The sequence below is a fragment of the Ranitomeya variabilis genome, chromosome 2 (assembly GCF_051348905.1).
Source record: "Ranitomeya variabilis isolate aRanVar5 chromosome 2, aRanVar5.hap1, whole genome shotgun sequence".
In the NCBI taxonomy this organism is placed as follows: Eukaryota; Metazoa; Chordata; class Amphibia; order Anura; family Dendrobatidae; genus Ranitomeya; species Ranitomeya variabilis.
The window spans coordinates 1,115,367,524-1,115,386,114 of NC_135233.1; the positions used below are offsets into that span (position 1 = coordinate 1,115,367,524).

At 47.4% G+C, this 18,591-nt stretch overlaps 2 protein-coding genes across 2 annotated transcripts in view; both read left to right on the top strand.

Moving 5' to 3' along the window:
- The window catches only part of LOC143808876 (uncharacterized), a 986,487-nt gene that overhangs the window by 470,638 nt on the left and 497,258 nt on the right, over nucleotides 1-18,591 (top strand).
- LOC143808897 (uncharacterized) overlaps nucleotides 1-18,591 on the top strand; it is a 100,225-nt gene that overhangs the window by 37,231 nt on the left and 44,403 nt on the right. For both annotated transcript variants that reach the window (XM_077292078.1, XM_077292079.1), the window contains 7 exons: nucleotides 1,079-1,219; nucleotides 5,253-5,387; nucleotides 5,526-5,592; nucleotides 6,489-6,580; nucleotides 6,662-6,737; nucleotides 6,833-6,909; nucleotides 7,023-7,134. In XM_077292078.1, coding sequence (XP_077148193.1) covers nucleotides 1,079-1,219; nucleotides 5,253-5,387; nucleotides 5,526-5,592; nucleotides 6,489-6,580; nucleotides 6,662-6,737; nucleotides 6,833-6,909; nucleotides 7,023-7,134 — 700 coding nt within the window. The remainder of the gene's footprint in view (nucleotides 1-1,078; nucleotides 1,220-5,252; nucleotides 5,388-5,525; nucleotides 5,593-6,488; nucleotides 6,581-6,661; nucleotides 6,738-6,832; nucleotides 6,910-7,022; nucleotides 7,135-18,591) is intronic.

Consider the following 18,591-nt stretch of genomic DNA (forward strand, 5'->3'; position numbering starts at 1 on the left):
TGATACCCCAATACTGAGCTGCTGCCGTATGTGTCCCTATTACTACACCTGATACCCCAATACTGAGCCGCTGCTGCCGTATTTGACCCTATTACTGCACCTGATACCCCAATACTGAGCCTCTGCTGCCGTATGTGTCCTTATTACTGCACCTGATACCCCAATACTGAGCCTCTGCCGTATGTGTCCTTATTACTGCACCTGATACCCCAATACTGAGCCGCTGCTGCCGTATGTGTCCTTATTACTGCACCTGATACCCCAATACTGAGCCGCTGCTGCCGTATGTGTCCTTATTACTGCACCTGATACCCCAATACTGAGCCTCTGCTGCCGTATGTGTCCCTATTACTGCACCTGATACCCCAATACTGAGGCTCTGCTGCCGTATGTGACCCTATTACTGCACCTGATACCCCAATACTGAGCCTCTGCTGCCGTATGTGTCCATATTACTACACCTGATACCCCAATACTGAGCCTCTGCTGCCGTATGTGTCCCTATTACTGCCCCTGATACCCCAATACTGAGCCGCTGCTGCCGTATGTATCCCTATTACTGCCCCTGATACCCAATACTGAGCCTCTGCCGTATGTGTCCTATTACTGCACCTGAGACCCCAATACTGAGCCGCTGCTGCCGTATGTGACCCTATTACTGCACCTGATACCCCAATACTGAGCCTGTACAGATGGTGGAGGACGATAATGCTGTGGGCTTATTGGGGCCACACAGTTCAAACCTCAACCCCATCCAAGACCAGGGGGATGAACAAAAGCTGAGATTGTTGGGAAGAGGTCGAGCACATCAGTGTGACTTAACAAATGCTTATCTGAATGAATGGGCGACAATTCCCATAGACACCTCCCAAATCTTGTAACAATCCTCAAGAGCGGGAGCTATTACATCTGCAGATGGGCAAATGCCATAGTAATGCTTATAGATGTAGATGGAGGACAGAGAAGCTCCTGGATGTGAATTTGGGGATGGGAGCTCTAAAAAAAAAAAAAGCGTCTCAATATTTTCTGAATGTATGAATGATCCCTCTGACTTGAAGCCTCTCTTTATATCATAAAGACGCCTGCAGGACTAGATCCCTCCAGATCATCCAGTTCTCTTACGTTCCCTCTCCTGAATCACCAACCTCGAATGGAGAAAGAGATCACCAGAAGAATAATCGACTTCGCCTTGGAGATCATCTCCCTGCTGAGTGGAGAGGTAAACTCTTCTATATATCTATTATTATCTGCTGAGTGGAGAGGTAAACTCTTCTATATTTCTATTATTATCTGCTGAGTGGAGAGGTAAACTCTTCTATATTTCTATTATTATCTGCTGAGTGGAGAGGTAAACTCTTCTATATTTCTATTATTATCTGCTGAGTGGAGAGGTAAACTCTTCTATATTTCTATTATTATCTGCTGAGCGGAGAGGTAAACTCTTCTATATTTCTATTATCTGCTGAGTGGAGAGGTAAACTCTTCTATATTTCTATTATCTGCTGAGTGGAGAGGTAAACTCTTCTATATTTCTATTATCTGCTGAGTGGAGAGGTAAACTCTTCTATATATCTATTATTATCTGCTGAGCGGAGAGGTAAACTCTTCTATATTTCTATTATTACCTGCTGAGTGGAGAGGTAAACTCTTCTATATTTCTATTATTATTTGCTGAGTGGAGAGGTAAACTCTTCTATATTTCTATTATTATCTGCTGAGTGGAGAGGTAAACTCTTCTATATTTCTATTATTACCTGCTGAGTGGAGAGGTAAACTCTTCTATATTTCTATTATTATTTGCTGAGTGGAGAGGTAAACTCTTCTATATATCTATCATTATCTGCTGAGTGGAGAGGTAAACTCTTCTATATTTCTATTATTATCTGCTGAGTGTAGAGGTAAACTCTTCTATATTTCTATTATTATCTGCTGAGCGGAGAGGTAAACTCTTCTATATTTCTATCATTATCTGCTGAGTGGAGAGGTAAACTCTTCTATATTTCTATTATTATCTGCTGAGTGGAGAGGTAAACTCTTCTATATTTCTATTATTATCTGCTGAGTGGAGAGGTAAACTCTTCTATATTTCTATTATTATCTGCTGAGTGGAGAGGTAAACTCTTCTATATTTCTATTATTATCTGCTGAGCGGAGAGGTAAACTCTTCTATATTTCTATTATTATCTGCTGAGTGGAGAGGTAAACTCTTCTATATTTCTATCAGTATCTGCTGAGTGGAGAGGTAAACTCTTCTATATCTCTATCATTATCTGCTGAGGGGTAGACAGAGCTCTGTGGTCCTTCATGTGCAGGGTGCTATCCTGGAATGGGATGTGATAGCGGCTGTATACGGTTTGATAAGATACAGATGTACGGAGGGTACGGGACGTGTTCAGACCCCTTTACATTTTTCACTCTGTTTCATTGCAGCTGTGATGAGGGAGCAGCCGCCATCTTGGATATGGGGCATAACACTTGCCTCCTATCAGAGATCGGCCTGACTCCGTCTCATATCAGAATTCACCTGGTCACACGCCTGCAGGGACACGAGCTCTCCAGGCTCCCACCTTTTTCCTACCTGAGTGAAGACCCTTTAGTAGGGTAATGGACCAGACCAGTGTAGCAGGCAGATGGCACTTCAAAGCTTGAGTGAGGAAGCCGAGCCATCAGGGGGCATGGAGGTGCCTGGGGGCTCAATTAAAGCACACGTCAGGTGGCTACAGGAGGACACGTCTATTGTCTCCCCAGCCGGAGCGTCTGCAACATTGAATTATGGACGCATCGTCCGAGGTACAGGCTCATAAAAATATCCTCATCGCCCTGAAGAAATTGCGCATCTGACGGTGCAACTCGCGGGTCAGTGAGTTCTGGAACCTGAGATATAGAGATCAGCCTCCCACAGCGACCGAATGGGTCCACGTTTGATCCCTGTACGACCGGCCATTGTTATATTTACTCTGACTGTAACTCTTGGTATATTTTTACTGTATATTTCTGGTAATTATCTAGTGCGCCCTTAAAGGCAATTGAACCATAAATTAATTTTGGGCTGATCCTTTCATTTCCCCCCCCCCGGCCGCCATGTGCCCTAGGTGCAGTACCCTTACTGACCTGAGAGACAAAGGGGGCGCCGGAGTGCTGTGCCTGTGTAGTTGCATCACGGATTGGTGACGTGGGAGGAACAGCAGCCATTTCGAAAATTCAGAAAAGTTTTTTTTTTTTCCCCCTCATTAATGTCCTCTCTGCACCCCGTCTTGACTGGGAAAAACAGAAATGCAGTAATTTTTGCAAATTTATTAAAGAAAAACTGAAATCTCCCATGGTCATAAGTCTTCAGCCCCTTTGCTCAGTATTGAGTAGAAGCACCTTTTGACCTAGTACAGCCATGAGTCTTCTTGGGAATGATGCAACAAGTTTTTCACACCTGGATTTGGGGATCCTCGGCCATTCTTCCTTGCAGATCCTCTCCAGTTCCGTCAGGTTGGATGGTGAACGTTGGTGGACGCCATTTTCAGGTCTCTCCAGAGATGCTCCATTGGGTTTAGGTCAGGGCTCTGGCTGGGCCGGTCAAGAATGGTCACAGAGTTGTTCTGAAGCCACTCCTTTATTATTTTAGCTGTGTGCTTAGGGTCACTGTCTTGTTGGAAGGTGAACCTTTGGCCAAGTCTGAGGTCCAGAGTACTCTGGAAGAGGTTTTCATCCAGGATATCTCTGTAATTGCCGCATTCATGTTTCCTTCAATGACAACCAGTCGTCCTGTCCCTGCACCTGAAGAACACCCCCATAGCATGATGCTGCCACCACCATGTTTCACTGTGGGGATTGTATTGGGCAGTGATGAGCAGTGCCTGGTTTTCTCCACACATTCCGCTTAGAATTATCACCAAAAATGTCTATCTTCATCTCATCAGACCAGAGAATCTTATTTCTCATAGTCTGGGAGTCCTTCATGTGTTTTTTTAGGAAACTCTATGCCGGCTTTCATATGTCTTGCGCTGAGGAGAGGCTTCCGTCGGGCCACTCTGCCATAAAGGCCGGACTGGTGGAGGCTGCAGTGATAGTTGACTTTGTGGAGCTTTCTCCCATCTCCGTACTGCATCTCTGGAGCTCAGCCACAGTGATCTTGGGGTTCTTCTTTACCTTCTCACCAAGGCTCTTCTCCCATGATTGCTCAGTTTGGCTGGACGCCAGGTCTAGGAAGACTCCTGGTGGTCCCAAACTTCTTCCATTTAAGGATTATGGAGGCCACTGCGCTCTTAGGAACCTTGAGTAGTGCAGAAATTCTGTTGTAACCTTGGCCAGATCTGTGCCTTGCTACAATTCTGTCTCTGAGCTCCTTGGTCAGTTCCTTTGACCTCATGATTCTCATTTGGTCTGACATGCACTGTGAGCTGTGAGGTCTTGGGGTATGTGTCCACGTTCAGGATGGCATCAGGATTTGGTCAGGGTTTTTCATCAGTATTTGTAAGCCAAAACCAGGAGTGGAACAATTAGGGCTTGTTTCCACTTGCGAGAATCATGTCCGTGTCTCGCATGTGGAAATCAAGCTGTGGCGCCTGCACTCCAGAGTGGAGCGTGCGGCCGCATAGGAACACATGGAGCTGCACGCTCCGCTCCAATGTGCCGGCACCAGAGCTTGGCTTCCACATGTGAGACACGGACGTGATTGTCGCAGGTGGACACAAGCCCTAATTGTTCCACTCCTGGTTTTGGCTTACAAATACTGATGAAAAATCCTGATGCCATCCTGCACGTGGACACATACCCTTATATAGACAGGTGTGCGCCTTTCCAAATCAAGTCCTATCAGTGTAATTACACACGGCTGGACTCCAGTGAAGGAGGAGAACCATCTCAAGGAGGATCACAAGGAAATGGACGGCATGGGATTACATATGAGCGTCTGAGCAAAGGGGCTGAAGACTTATGGCCAGGTGACTTTTCAGTTTTTTTCTTTTTTTAATAAAGTTGCAAAAATTTATACATTTCTGATTTTTTTTTTTTTTTTTTTTTTTTTTTTCCTGTGAAGATGAGGTGCAGAGTGTACATTAATGAGAAAAACTGAACCTTTTTGAATGTAACAAATGGCTGCAATGAAACAGAGTGAAACATTTAGAGGAGAATTAATACTTTCCGCACCCAGTGTAGAAAACTCAATTATCAATGCAGAAAAGTAGAAGTAAGAGAATATAATGCGAGAGATGAGATCACAGTGTGCGAAACCTGCGAGAAATTATCATCTCCTCACACAGGAATACACAGTGGTGAGGAAGACAGCGGGGGGCCCGAGCCCCATCACCGAGCCTCCCCCAACGTCACTGGTACCTGACAGGAAGGAGAAGATCCTGGAGCTGACCACCAAGATCACTGAGCTGCTGACCGGAGAGGTGACTGCTGGGAGATTACACCGTGTACACTGGAGGATTCTGGGTGATGGGAGGAGACTGTTGGGAGATTATGCAGTATACACTGGAGGATTCTGGGTGATGTTGGCCTCGTGTACCATCTGCCATTTCTTCCTACAGGTGTCGGAGGACTATGGAGGACATCAGGATGTGGTGATGGAGGATCAGCGACTTCCTATGTTCCCCGGTAAGGAGAGGCCAGAATATAACTGGAGGAGAATCTCGCACACATTAGCCCTCTGGTCACTTCCGGGATATTAATCTTTCTTGTCCTGATGTAGAAGCGATTGTGAGTCCTTGTTTTCAGCTTTGATGTAAGTGACCACAGGAGGCATGGAGGGATCAGGAATACGACCCATAAGAAGGGAGCGGTGTCGGCGGTGGCCACAGACAAGTCCTCTCCCCTCCTTCCTGACTGATAGTTTTGTACTTTGGTCTTTATGTCACAAGATAATTTCCTGCTTGTAAATAGAATCACATCATGCTGAGAGGAGACTCAATATCATGAGTTTTATTTTCAGTCTGATTTTGTTACGAGAGAAGACACATTATCGAGACGAATGCTTCCATGCCTTCTCCCGCTTCCATGCCTTCTCCCGCTTCCATGCCTTCTCCCGCTTCCATGCCTTCTCCCGCTTCCATGCCTTCTCCCGCTTCCATGCCTTCTCCCGCTTCCATGCCTTCTCCCGCTTCCATGCCTTCTCCCGCTTCCATGCCTTCTCCCGCTTCCATGCCTTCTCCCGCTTCCATGCCTTCTCCCGCTTCCATGCCTTCTCCCGCTTCCATGCCTTCTCCCGCTTCCATGCCTTCTCCCGCTTCCATGCCTTCTCCCGCTTCCATGCCTTCTCCCGCTTCCATGCCTTCTCCCGCTTCCATGCCTTCTCCCGCTTCCATGCCTTCTCCCGCTTCCATGCCTTCCCCCGCTTCCATGCCTTCCCCCGCTTCCATGCCTTCCCCCGCTTCCATGCCTTCCCCCGCTTCCATGCCTTCTCCTCCTCTGCTGTCATGGAGGTTACTGCAATGTCTGAAAGAGAAGACCCTGATATGAAATACAGGTGTATTGTCACGGTTTGTTTCCTATAGACGGACGCAGTGTAAGAAATTCCCCGGAGAGATGTTTGTCTCCTCTCTCTTCCCAGGACTGTCCGGAGGAGAATGTCTCGGAGAATAATCAGGTAGATGATGCTATGATCTCCCCCCACATACTGTACAAACCACTGATTTGTGGCTCATTTCACATTTTTCTTGTGTTTTAGGGTGAAGATCTGGTTAGTATTAAGGTTGAGGTCATAGATGAAGATGAGGGAACAGATTTCCTGTCCGAGCAGCAGTGTAAGGAGGTTGTTGTTAATGTCTGTTTAGAGGGTCACCTACATGCTACTCCCGTCATCCCATGTAACACTCTTTTGCTCGGCTGTTTCCTACAGATGGACTCCGTGTAAGAAATCCCCGGGAGAGATGTCCGGCTCCTCCGTATTCCCAGGACTGTCCGGAGAGTCACAAGGTAGATGAAGCTGCTCCTCCACCACATCTATATGGGGCCGCGCTCAGAGATTCGGGGGCTTTTTCTTGTGATATCTGCTGTATTGTACTGAGCTGTTATATATGTGACATCAGAGTGGAGACCTGACCATCATTAAAGTGGAGTATGAAGAACAGCAGATAAAGGACGACCAGCCGTGTATGAGCGATGTGAAGGAGGAGGAGAGTCCAGGAGATGATACCGCAGGTATGATATACTGTGGTCACCAGGGTCTTCTGGTGCCGTTCCACCTTACAGCTATGTGACAGTAACAAATCTGATAATAGTGATGGACTGATGTGTGGAGATTAACATCTATCTCTTGTGCCTATTGTATCCTGTGTCACTGGTTTTCCTCAACAAAGAGGGGCCAGAAGACCCTTTGTGTCTGATTTCTCCTATTCCTGGACTGATTAGAAGCACTTCACCTTCATATTAAAAGTTGTCAGTTTCTTTTAGCAGTTGAGGGGTTAATCTTCTCATTTGAGCTCCTGGAAGCTTTCCTGCATTAATGCTCTCAGCTGTTCACTGTTGGCCACTCCCATCTGCCATATAATCTGGGCCATGGCTATCACTCATTGCCAGAGCTAGCTTTTGCTGCATGGTTGAGATGTTGGTTTGTTGTTGTTTGAGAAGGTGTTTGGTGGATTTATCTGTGTGTGCTTATCCCCATCCTCCACTCCTTGGTGTATTCTTCTGTTATATCTGTGAATATGTCTGTATGATTGGTATTTTCCTTTACTCCTGTTTTGTATTACTGTTCGTCTGGTTGGTGTATTATGGTGCACTACTACTCCCCTCTTCCCTGGGTAGGGTAAGGCACAGACTGAGGACGGATTCCTCTGCTAAGACAAGTTCACCATCAGAAGTGATCCGGGGAACAGGGCGCGCTAAGGCGTCCCTAACTTTGGGGATAGGGAAGGAAGCCCTGGTCCCGGCACACCTGACATCAGAGTGGAGACATCTCGCTTGTGGTGTAGAATTAGTTCTTTGGATACTTTATAACTGAATATCAGCTGCACAAGAGACCGGCATCTGAGGGAAAACTTAATGTTTTATTTATTGACAGAAAATGTTCACTGACTGTTAGGAAGTCACCAAAATCTTTCAAAGAAATTATCAATTTTATTCAGGAAGACCACTTCAGTGACTGGAATAAAACCTAAGTACAGACTCCTTTCCTCCTCTGTATAAGAAATGTTAAGAAAACGCTTCTTGCCCTGCCAGGACCTTGGTGTCCTTCAGACCCTCATATCAAAAACCTGACTGTTGCCTCCATTAGCAGCTGACAGGCTTTGGTAGTGGTTCCGAAGCCTTGGAATTTGGAGTAATATCCAAGATTAAACTTCCAACCGTTAATTTCAGCTGTTCTGGTTTTCACTCAAGCTTCTGACTTCCCTGCGAATTCTCCCATTGATTGGGTTAGTATAACAATGTACCAGTGCGGAGCTATTAGCAGTCTCGGCACAGTATGGAACATGATGAACAGGCAGGAGATGTCCGGATGTGTAGTCGTAGCAGAATAGGCACAGTATGTAACATGATGAACAGGCAGGAGATGTCCGGATGTGTAGTGGTAGCAGAATAGGCACAGTATGGAACATGATGAACAGGCAGGAGATGTCCGGATGTGTAGTGGTAGCAGAATAGGCACAGTATGGAACATGATGAACAGGCAGGAGATGCCGGATGTGTAGTGGTAGCAGAATAGGCACAGTATGGAACATGATGAACAGGCAGGAGATGTCCGGATGTGTAGTGGTAGCAGAATAGGCACAGTATGGAACATGATGAACAGGCAGGAGATATCCGGATGTGTAGTGGTAGCAGAATCTGCACAGTATGGAACATGATGAACAGGCAGGAGATGTCCGGATGTGTAGTGGTAGCAGAATAGGCACAGTATGGAACCTGATGAACAGGCAGGAGATGTCCGGATGTGTAGTGGTAGCAGAATCGGCACAGTATGGAACATGATGAACAGGCAGGAGATGTCCGGATGTGTAGTGGTAGCAGAATCTGCACAGTATGGAACATGATGAACAGGCAGGAGATGTCCGGATGTGTAGTGGTAGCAGAATCTGCACAGTATGGAACATGATGTACAGGCAGGAGATGCCGGATGTGTAGTGATAGCAGAATAGGCACAGTATGGAACATGATGAACAGGCAGGAGATGTCCGGATGTGTAGTGGTAGCAGAATCTGCACAGTATGGAACATGATGTACAGGCAGGAGATGTCCGGATGTGTAGTGGTAGCAGAATCTGCACAGTATGGAACATGATGAACAGGCAGGAGATGTCCGGATGTGTAGTGGTAGCAGAATAGGCACAGTATGGAACCTGATGAACAGGCAGGAGATGTCCGGATGTGTAGTGGTAGCAGAATAGGCACAGTATGGAACATGATGAACAGGCAGGAGATATCCGGATGTGTAGTGGTAGCAGAATCTGCACAGTATGGAACATGATGAACAGGCAGGAGATGTCCGGATGTGTAGTGGTAGCAGAATCTGCACAGTATGGAACATGATGTACAGGCAGGAGATGCCGGATGTGTAGTGATAGCAGAATAGGCACAGTATGGAACATGATGAACAGGCAGGAGATGTCCGGATGTGTAGTGGTAGCGGAATAGGCACAGTATGGAACATGATGAACAGGCAGGAGATGTCCGGATGTGTAGTGGTAGCAGAATAGGCACAGTATGGAACATGATGAACAGGCAGGAGATGTCCGGATGTGTAGTGGTAGCAGAATCTGCACAGTATGGAACATGATGAACAGGCAGGAGATGTCCGGATGTGTAGTGGTAGCAGAATCTGCACAGTATGGAACATGATGTACAGGCAGGAGATGCCGGATGTGTAGTGATAGCAGAATAGGCACAGTATGGAACATGATGAACAGGCAGGAGATGTCCGGATGTGTAGTGATAGCAGAATAGGCACAGTATGGAACATGATGAACAGGCAGGAGATGTCCGGATGTGTAGTGGTAGCAGAATCTGCACAGTATGGAACATGATGAACAGGCAGGAGATGTCCGGATGTGTAGTGGTAGCAGAATAGGCACAGTATGGAACATGATGAACAGGCAGGAGATGTCCGGATGTGTAGTGGTAGCAGAATAGGCACAGTATGGAACATGATGAACAGGCAGGAGATGTCCGGATGTGTAGTGGTAGCAGAATAGGCACAGTATGGAACATGATGAACAGGCAGGAGATGTCCGGATGTGTAGTGGTAGCAGAATCTGCACAGTATGGAACATGATGAACAGGCAGGAGATGTCCGGATGTGTAGTGGTAGCAGAATAGGCACAGTATGGAACATGATGAACAGGCAGGAGATGTCCGGATGTGTAGTGGTAGCAGAATAGGCACAGTATGGAACATGATGAACAGGCAGGAGATGTCCGGATGTGTAGTGATAGCAGAATCTGCACAGTATGGAACATGATGAACAGGCAGGAGATGTCCGGATGTGTAGTGGTAGCAGAATCTGCACAGTATGGAACATGATGTACAGGCAGGAGATGTCCGGATGTGTAGTGGTAGCAGAATCTGCACAGTATGGAACATGATGAACAGGCAGGAGATGTCCGGATGTGTAGTGGTAGCAGAATAGGCACAGTATGGAACATGATGAACAGGCAGGAGATGTCCGGATGTGTAGTGGTAGCAGAATCTGCACAGTATGGAACATGATGTACAGGCAGGAGATGCCGGATGTGTAGTGATAGCAGAATAGGCACAGTATGGAACATGATGAACAGGCAGCAGATGTCCGGATGTGTAGTGGTAGCAGAATAGGCACAGTATGGAACATGATGAACAGGCAGGAGATGTCCGGATGTGTAGTGGTAGCAGAATCTGCACAGTATGGAACATGATGAACAGGCAGGAGATGTCCGGATGTGTAGTGGTAGCACAATCTGCACAGTATGTAACATGATGTACAGGCAGGAGATGTCCGGATGTGTAGTGGTAGCAGAATAGGCACAGTATGGAACATGATGAACAGGCAGGAGATGTCCGGATGTGTAGTGGTAGCAGAATAGGCACAGTATGGAGCATGATGAACAGGCAGGAGATGTCCGGATGTGCAGTGATAGCAGAATAGGCACAGTATGGAACCTGATGAACAGGCAGGAGATGTCCGGATGTGTAGTGGTAGCAGAATCTGCACAGTATGGAACCTGATGAACAGGCAGGAGATGTCCGGATGTGTAGTGGTAGCAGAATAGGCACAGTATGGAACATGATGAACAGGCAGGAGATGTCCGGATGTGTAGTGGTAGCAGAATAGGCACAGTATGGAACATGATGAACAGGCAGGAGATGTCCGGATGTGTAGTGGTAGCAGAATCTGCACAGTATGTAACATGATGAACAGGCAGGAGATGTCCGGATGTGTAGTGGTAGCACAATCTGCACAGTATGTAACATGATGAACAGGCAGGAGATGTCCGGATGTGTAATGGTAGCAGAATAGGCACAGCATGGAACATGATGAACAGGCAGGAGATGTCCGGATGTGTAGTGGTAGCAGAATAGGCACAGTATGGAGCATGATGAACAGGCAGGAGATGTCCGGATGTGTAGTGGTAGCAGAATAGGCACAGTATGGAACATGATGAACAGGCAGGAGATGTCCGGATGTGTAGTGGTAGCAGAATCTGCACAGTATGTAACATGATGAACAGGCAGGAGATGTCCGGATGTGTAGTGGTAGCACAATCTGCACAGTATGTAACATGATGAACAGGCAGGAGATGTCCGGATGTGTAATGGTAGCAGAATAGGCACAGCATGGAACATGATGAACAGGCAGGAGATGTCCGGATGTGTAGTGGTAGCAGAATAGGCACAGTATGGAGCATGATGAACAGGCAGGAGATGTCCGGATGTGTAGTGGTAGCAGAATAGGCACAGTATGGAACCTGATGAACAGGCAGGAGATGTCCGGATGTGCAGTGATAGCAGAATAGGCACAGTATGGAACATGATGAACAGGCAGGAGATGTCCGGATGTGTAATGGTAGCAGAATCTGCACAGTATGGAACATGATGGACAGGCAGGAGATGTCCGGATGTGTAGTGGTAGCAGAATAGGCACAGTATGGAACATGATGAACAGGCAGGAGATGTCCGGATGTGTAGTGGTAGCAGAATAGGCACAGTATGGAACATGATGTACAGGCAGGAGATGTCCGGATGTGTAGTGGTAGCAGAATAGGCACAGTATGGAACATGATGAACAGGCAGGAGATGTCCGGATGTGTAGTGGTAGCAGAATAGGCACAGTATGGAACATGAAGAACAGGCAGGAGATGTCCGGATGTGTAGTGGTAGCAGAATAGGCACAGTATGGAACATGATGAACAGGCAGGAGATGTCCGGATGTGTAGTGGTAGCAGAATAGGCACAGTATTGAACCTGATGAACAGGCAGGAGATGTCCGGATGTGCAGTGATAGCAGAATAGGCACAGCATGGAACATGATGAACAGGCAGGAGATGTCCGGATGTGTAGTGGTAGCAGAATAGGCACAGTATGGAACATGATGAACAGGCAGGAGATGTCCGGATGTGTAGTGGTAGCAGAATCGGCACAGTATGGAACATGATGAACAGGCAGGAGATGTCCGGATGTGCAGTGATAGCAGAACCTGCACAGTATGGAACATGATGAACAGGCAGGAGATGTCCGGATGTGTAGTGGTAGCAGAATAGGCACAGTATGGAACATGATGAACAGGCAGGAGATGTCCGGATGTGTAGTGGTAGCAGAATCTGCACAGTATGGAACATGATGAACAGGCAGGAGATGTCCGGATGTGTAGTGGTAGCAGAATAGGCACAGTATGGAACATGATGAACAGGCAGGAGATGTCCGGATGTGTAGTGGTAGCAGAATAGGCACAGTATGGAGCCTGATGAACAGGCAGGAGATGTCCGTATGTGTAGTGATAGCAGAATAGGCACAGTATGGAACATGATGAACAGGCAGGAGATGTCCGGATGTGTAGTGGTAGCAGAATCTGCACAGTATGGAACATGATGTACAGGCAGGAGATGCCGGATGTGTAGTGATAGCAGAATAGGCACAGTATGGAACATGATGAACAGGCAGGAGATGTCCGGATGTGTAGTGATAGCAGAATAGGCACAGTATGGAACATGATGAACAGGCAGGAGATGTCCGGATGTGTAGTGGTAGCAGAATCTGCACAGTATGGAACATGATGAACAGGCAGGAGATGTCCGGATGTGTAGTGGTAGCAGAATAGGCACAGTATGGAACATGATGAACAGGCAGGAGATGTCCGGATGTGTAGTGGTAGCAGAATAGGCACAGTATGGAACATGATGAACAGGCAGGAGATGTCCGGATGTGTAGTGATAGCAGAATCTGCACAGTATGGAACCTGATGAACAGGCAGGAGATGTCCGGATGTGTAGTGATAGCAGAATAGGCACAGTATGGAACATGATGAACAGGCAGGAGATGTCCGGATGTGTAGTGGTAGCAGAATAGGCACAGTATGGAACATGATGAACAGGCAGGAGATGTCCGGATGTGTAGTGGTAGCAGAATCTGCACAGTATGGAACATGATGTACAGGCAGGAGATGTCCGGATGTGTAGTGGTAGCAGAATCTGCACAGTATGGAACATGATGAACAGGCAGGAGATGTCCGGATGTGTAGTGGTAGCAGAATAGGCACAGTATGGAACATGATGAACAGGCAGGAGATGTCCGGATGTGTAGTGGTAGCAGAATCTGCACAGTATGGAACATGATGTACAGGCAGGAGATGCCGGATGTGTAGTGATAGCAGAATAGGCACAGTATGGAACATGATGAACAGGCAGCAGATGTCCGGATGTGTAGTGGTAGCAGAATAGGCACAGTATGGAACATGATGAACAGGCAGGAGATGTCCGGATGTGTAGTGGTAGCACAATCTGCACAGTATGTAACATGATGTACAGGCAGGAGATGTCCGGATGTGTAGTGGTAGCAGAATAGGCACAGTATGGAACATGATGAACAGGCAGGAGATGTCCGGATGTGTAGTGGTAGCAGAATAGGCACAGTATGGAGCATGATGAACAGGCAGGAGATGTCCGGATGTGTAGTGGTAGCAGAATAGGCACAGTATGGAACCTGATGAACAGGCAGGAGATGTCCGGATGTGTAGTGGTAGCAGAATAGGCACAGTATGGAACATGATGTACAGGCAGGAGATGTCCGGATGTGTAGTGGTAGCAGAATAGGCACAGTATGGAACATGATGGACAGGCAGGAGATGTCCGGATGTGTAGTGGTAGCAGAATAGGCACAGTATGGAACATGATGAACAGGCAGGAGATGTCCGGATGTGTAGTGATAGCAGAATAGGCACAGTATGGAACATGATGAACAGGCAGGAGATGTCCGGATGTGTAGTGATAACAGAATGGGCACAGTATGGAACATGATGAACAGGCAGGAGATGTCCGGATGTGTAGTGGTAGCAGAATCTGCACAGTATGGAACATGATGAACAGGCAGGAGATGTCCGGATGTGTAGTGGTAGCAGAATAGGCACAGTATGGAACATGATGAACAGGCAGGAGATGTCCGGATGTGTAGTGGTAGCAGAATAGGCACAGTATGGAACATGATGAACAGGCAGGAGATGTCCGGATGTGTAGTGATAGCAGAATCTGCACAGTATGGAACCTGATGAACAGGCAGGAGATGTCCGGATGTGTAGTGATAGCAGAATAGGCACAGTATGGAACATGATGAACAGGCAGGAGATGTCCGGATGTGTAGTGGTAGCAGAATAGGCACAGTATGGAACATGATGAACAGGCAGGAGATGTCCGGATGTGTAGTGGTAGCAGAATAGGCACAGTATGGAACATGATGAACAGGCAGGAGATGTCCGGATGTGTAGTGGTAGCAGAATCTGCACAGTATGGAACATGATGAACAGACAGGAGATGCCGGATGTGTAGTGATAGCAGAATAGGCACAGTATGGAACATGATGAACAGGCAGGAGATGTCCGGATGTGTAGTGATAGCAGAATAGGCACAGTATGGAACATGATGAACAGGCAGGAGATGTCCGGATGTGTAGTGGTAGCAGAATCTGCACAGTATGGAACATGATGAACAGGCAGGAGATGTCCGGATGTGTAGTGGTAGCAGAATAGGCACAGTATGGAACATGATGAACAGGCAGGAGATGTCCGGATGTGTAGTGGTAGCAGAATAGGCACAGTATGGAACATGATGAACAGGCAGGAGATGTCCGGATGTGTAGTGATAGCAGAATCTGCACAGTATGGAACCTGATGAACAGGCAGGAGATGTCCGGATGTGTAGTGATAGCAGAATAGGCACAGTATGGAACATGATGAACAGGCAGGAGATGTCCGGATGTGTAGTGGTAGCAGAATAGGCACAGTATGGAACATGATGAACAGGCAGGAGATGTCCGGATGTGTAGTGGTAGCAGAATCTGCACAGTATGGAACATGATGTACAGGCAGGAGATGTCCGGATGTGTAGTGGTAGCAGAATCTGCACAGTATGGAACATGATGAACAGGCAGGAGATGTCCGGATGTGTAGTGGTAGCAGAATAGGCACAGTATGGAACATGATGAACAGGCAGGAGATGTCCGGATGTGTAGTGGTAGCAGAATCTGCACAGTATGGAACATGATGTACAGGCAGGAGATGCCGGATGTGTAGTGATAGCAGAATAGGCACAGTATGGAACATGATGAACAGGCAGCAGATGTCCGGATGTGTAGTGGTAGCAGAATAGGCACAGTATGGAACATGATGAACAGGCAGGAGATGTCCGGATGTGTAGTGGTAGCACAATCTGCACAGTATGTAACATGATGTACAGGCAGGAGATGTCCGGATGTGTAGTGGTAGCAGAATAGGCACAGTATGGAACATGATGAACAGGCAGGAGATGTCCGGATGTGTAGTGGTAGCAGAATAGGCACAGTATGGAGCATGATGAACAGGCAGGAGATGTCCGGATGTGTAGTGGTAGCAGAATAGGCACAGTATGGAACCTGATGAACAGGCAGGAGATGTCCGGATGTGTAGTGGTAGCAGAATAGGCACAGTATGGAACATGATGTACAGGCAGGAGATGTCCGGATGTGTAGTGATAGCAGAATAGGCACAGTATGGAACATGATGGACAGGCAGGAGATGTCCGGATGTGTAGTGGTAGCAGAATAGGCACAGTATGGAACATGATGAACAGGCAGGAGATGTCCGGATGTGTAGTGATAGCAGAATAGGCACAGTATGGAACATGATGAACAGGCAGGAGATGTCCGGATGTGTAGTGATAACAGAATGGGCACAGTATGGAACATGATGAACAGGCAGGAGATGTCCGGATGTGTAGTGGTAGCAGAATCTGCACAGTATGGAACATGATGAACAGGCAGGAGATGTCCGGATGTGTAGTGGTAGCAGAATAGGCACAGTATGGAACATGATGAACAGGCAGGAGATGTCCGGATGTGCAGTGATAGCAGAATAGGCACAGTATGGAACATGATGTACAGGCAGGAGATGTCCGGATGTGTAGTGGTAGCAGAATCGGCACAGTATGGAACATGATGAACAGGCAGGAGATGTCCGGATGTGTAGTGGTAGCAGAATCTGCACAGTATGTAACATGATGAACAGGCAGGAGATGTCCGGATGTGTAGTGGTAGCAGAATCTGCACAGTATGTAACATGATGAACAGGCAGGAGATGTCCGGATGTGTAGTGGTAGCAGAATCTGCACAGTATGGAACATGATGTACAGGCAGGAGATGCCGGATGTGTAGTGATAGCAGAATAGGCACAGTATGGAACATGATGAACAGGCAGCAGATGTCCGGATGTGTAGTGGTAGCAGAATAGGCACAGTATGGAACATGATGAACAGGCAGGAGATGTCCGGATGTGTAGTGGTAGCAGAATCTGCACAGTATGGAACATGATGAACAGGCAGGAGATGTCCGGATGTGTAGTGGTAGCACAATCTGCACAGTATGTAACATGATGTACAGGCAGGAGATGTCCGGATGTGTAGTGGTAGCAGAATAGGCACAGTATGGAACATGATGAACAGGCAGGAGATGTCCGGATGTGTAGTGGTAGCAGAATAGGCACAGTATGGAGCATGATGAACAGGCAGGAGATGTCCGGATGTGTAGTGGTAGCAGAATAGGCACAGTATGGAACCTGATGAACAGGCAGGAGATGTCCGGATGTGTAGTGGTAGCAGAATAGGCACAGTATGGAACATGATGAACAGGCAGGAGATGTCCGGATGTGTAGTGGTAGCAGAATAGGCACAGTATGGAACATGATGAACAGGCAGGAGATGTCCGGATGTGTAGTGGTAGCAGAATCTGCACAGTATGGAACATGATGTACAGGCAGGAGATGTCCGGATGTGTAGTGGTAGCAGAATCTGCACAGTATGGAACATGATGAACAGGCAGGAGATGTCCGGATGTGTAGTGGTAGCAGAATAGGCACAGTATGGAACATGATGAACAGGCAGGAGATGTCCGGATGTGTAGTGGTAGCAGAATCTGCACAGTATGGAACATGATGTACAGGCAGGAGATGCCGGATGTGTAGTGATAGCAGAATAGGCACAGTATGGAACATGATGAACAGGCAGCAGATGTCCGGATGTGTAGTGGTAGCAGAATAGGCACAGTATGGAACATGATGAACAGGCAGGAGATGTCCGGATGTGTAGTGGTAGCACAATCTGCACAGTATGTAACATGATGTACAGGCAGGAGATGTCCGGATGTGTAGTGGTAGCAGAATAGGCACAGTATGGAACATGATGAACAGGCAGGAGATGTCCGGATGTGTAGTGGTAGCAGAATAGGCACAGTATGGAGCATGATGAACAGGCAGGAGATGTCCGGATGTGTAGTGGTAGCAGAATAGGCACAGTATGGAACCTGATGAACAGGCAGGAGATGTCCGGATGTGTAGTGGTAGCAGAATAGGCACAGTATGGAACATGATGTACAGGCAGGAGATGTCCGGATGTGTAGTGGTAGCAGAATAGGCACAGTATGGAACATGATGGACAGGCAGGAGATGTCCGGATGTGTAGTGGTAGCAGAATAGGCACAGTATGGAACATGATGAACAGGCAGGAGATGTCCGGATGTGTAGTGATAGCAGAATAGGCACAGTATGGAACATGATGAACAGGCAGGAGATGTCCGGATGTGTAGTGATAACAGAATGGGCACAGTATGGAACATGATGAACAGGCAGGAGATGTCCGGATGTGTAGTGGTAGCAGAATCTGCACAGTATGGAACATGATGAACAGGCAGGAGATGTCCGGATGTGTAGTGGTAGCAGAATAGGCACAGTATGGAACATGATGAACAGGCAGGAGATGTCCGGATGTGTAGTGGTAGCAGAATAGGCACAGTATGGAACATGATGAACAGGCAGGAGATGTCCGGATGTGTAGTGATAGCAGAATCTGCACAGTATGGAACCTGATGAACAGGCAGGAGATGTCCGGATGTGTAGTGATAGCAGAATAGGCACAGTATGGAACATGATGAACAGGCAGGAGATGTCCGGATG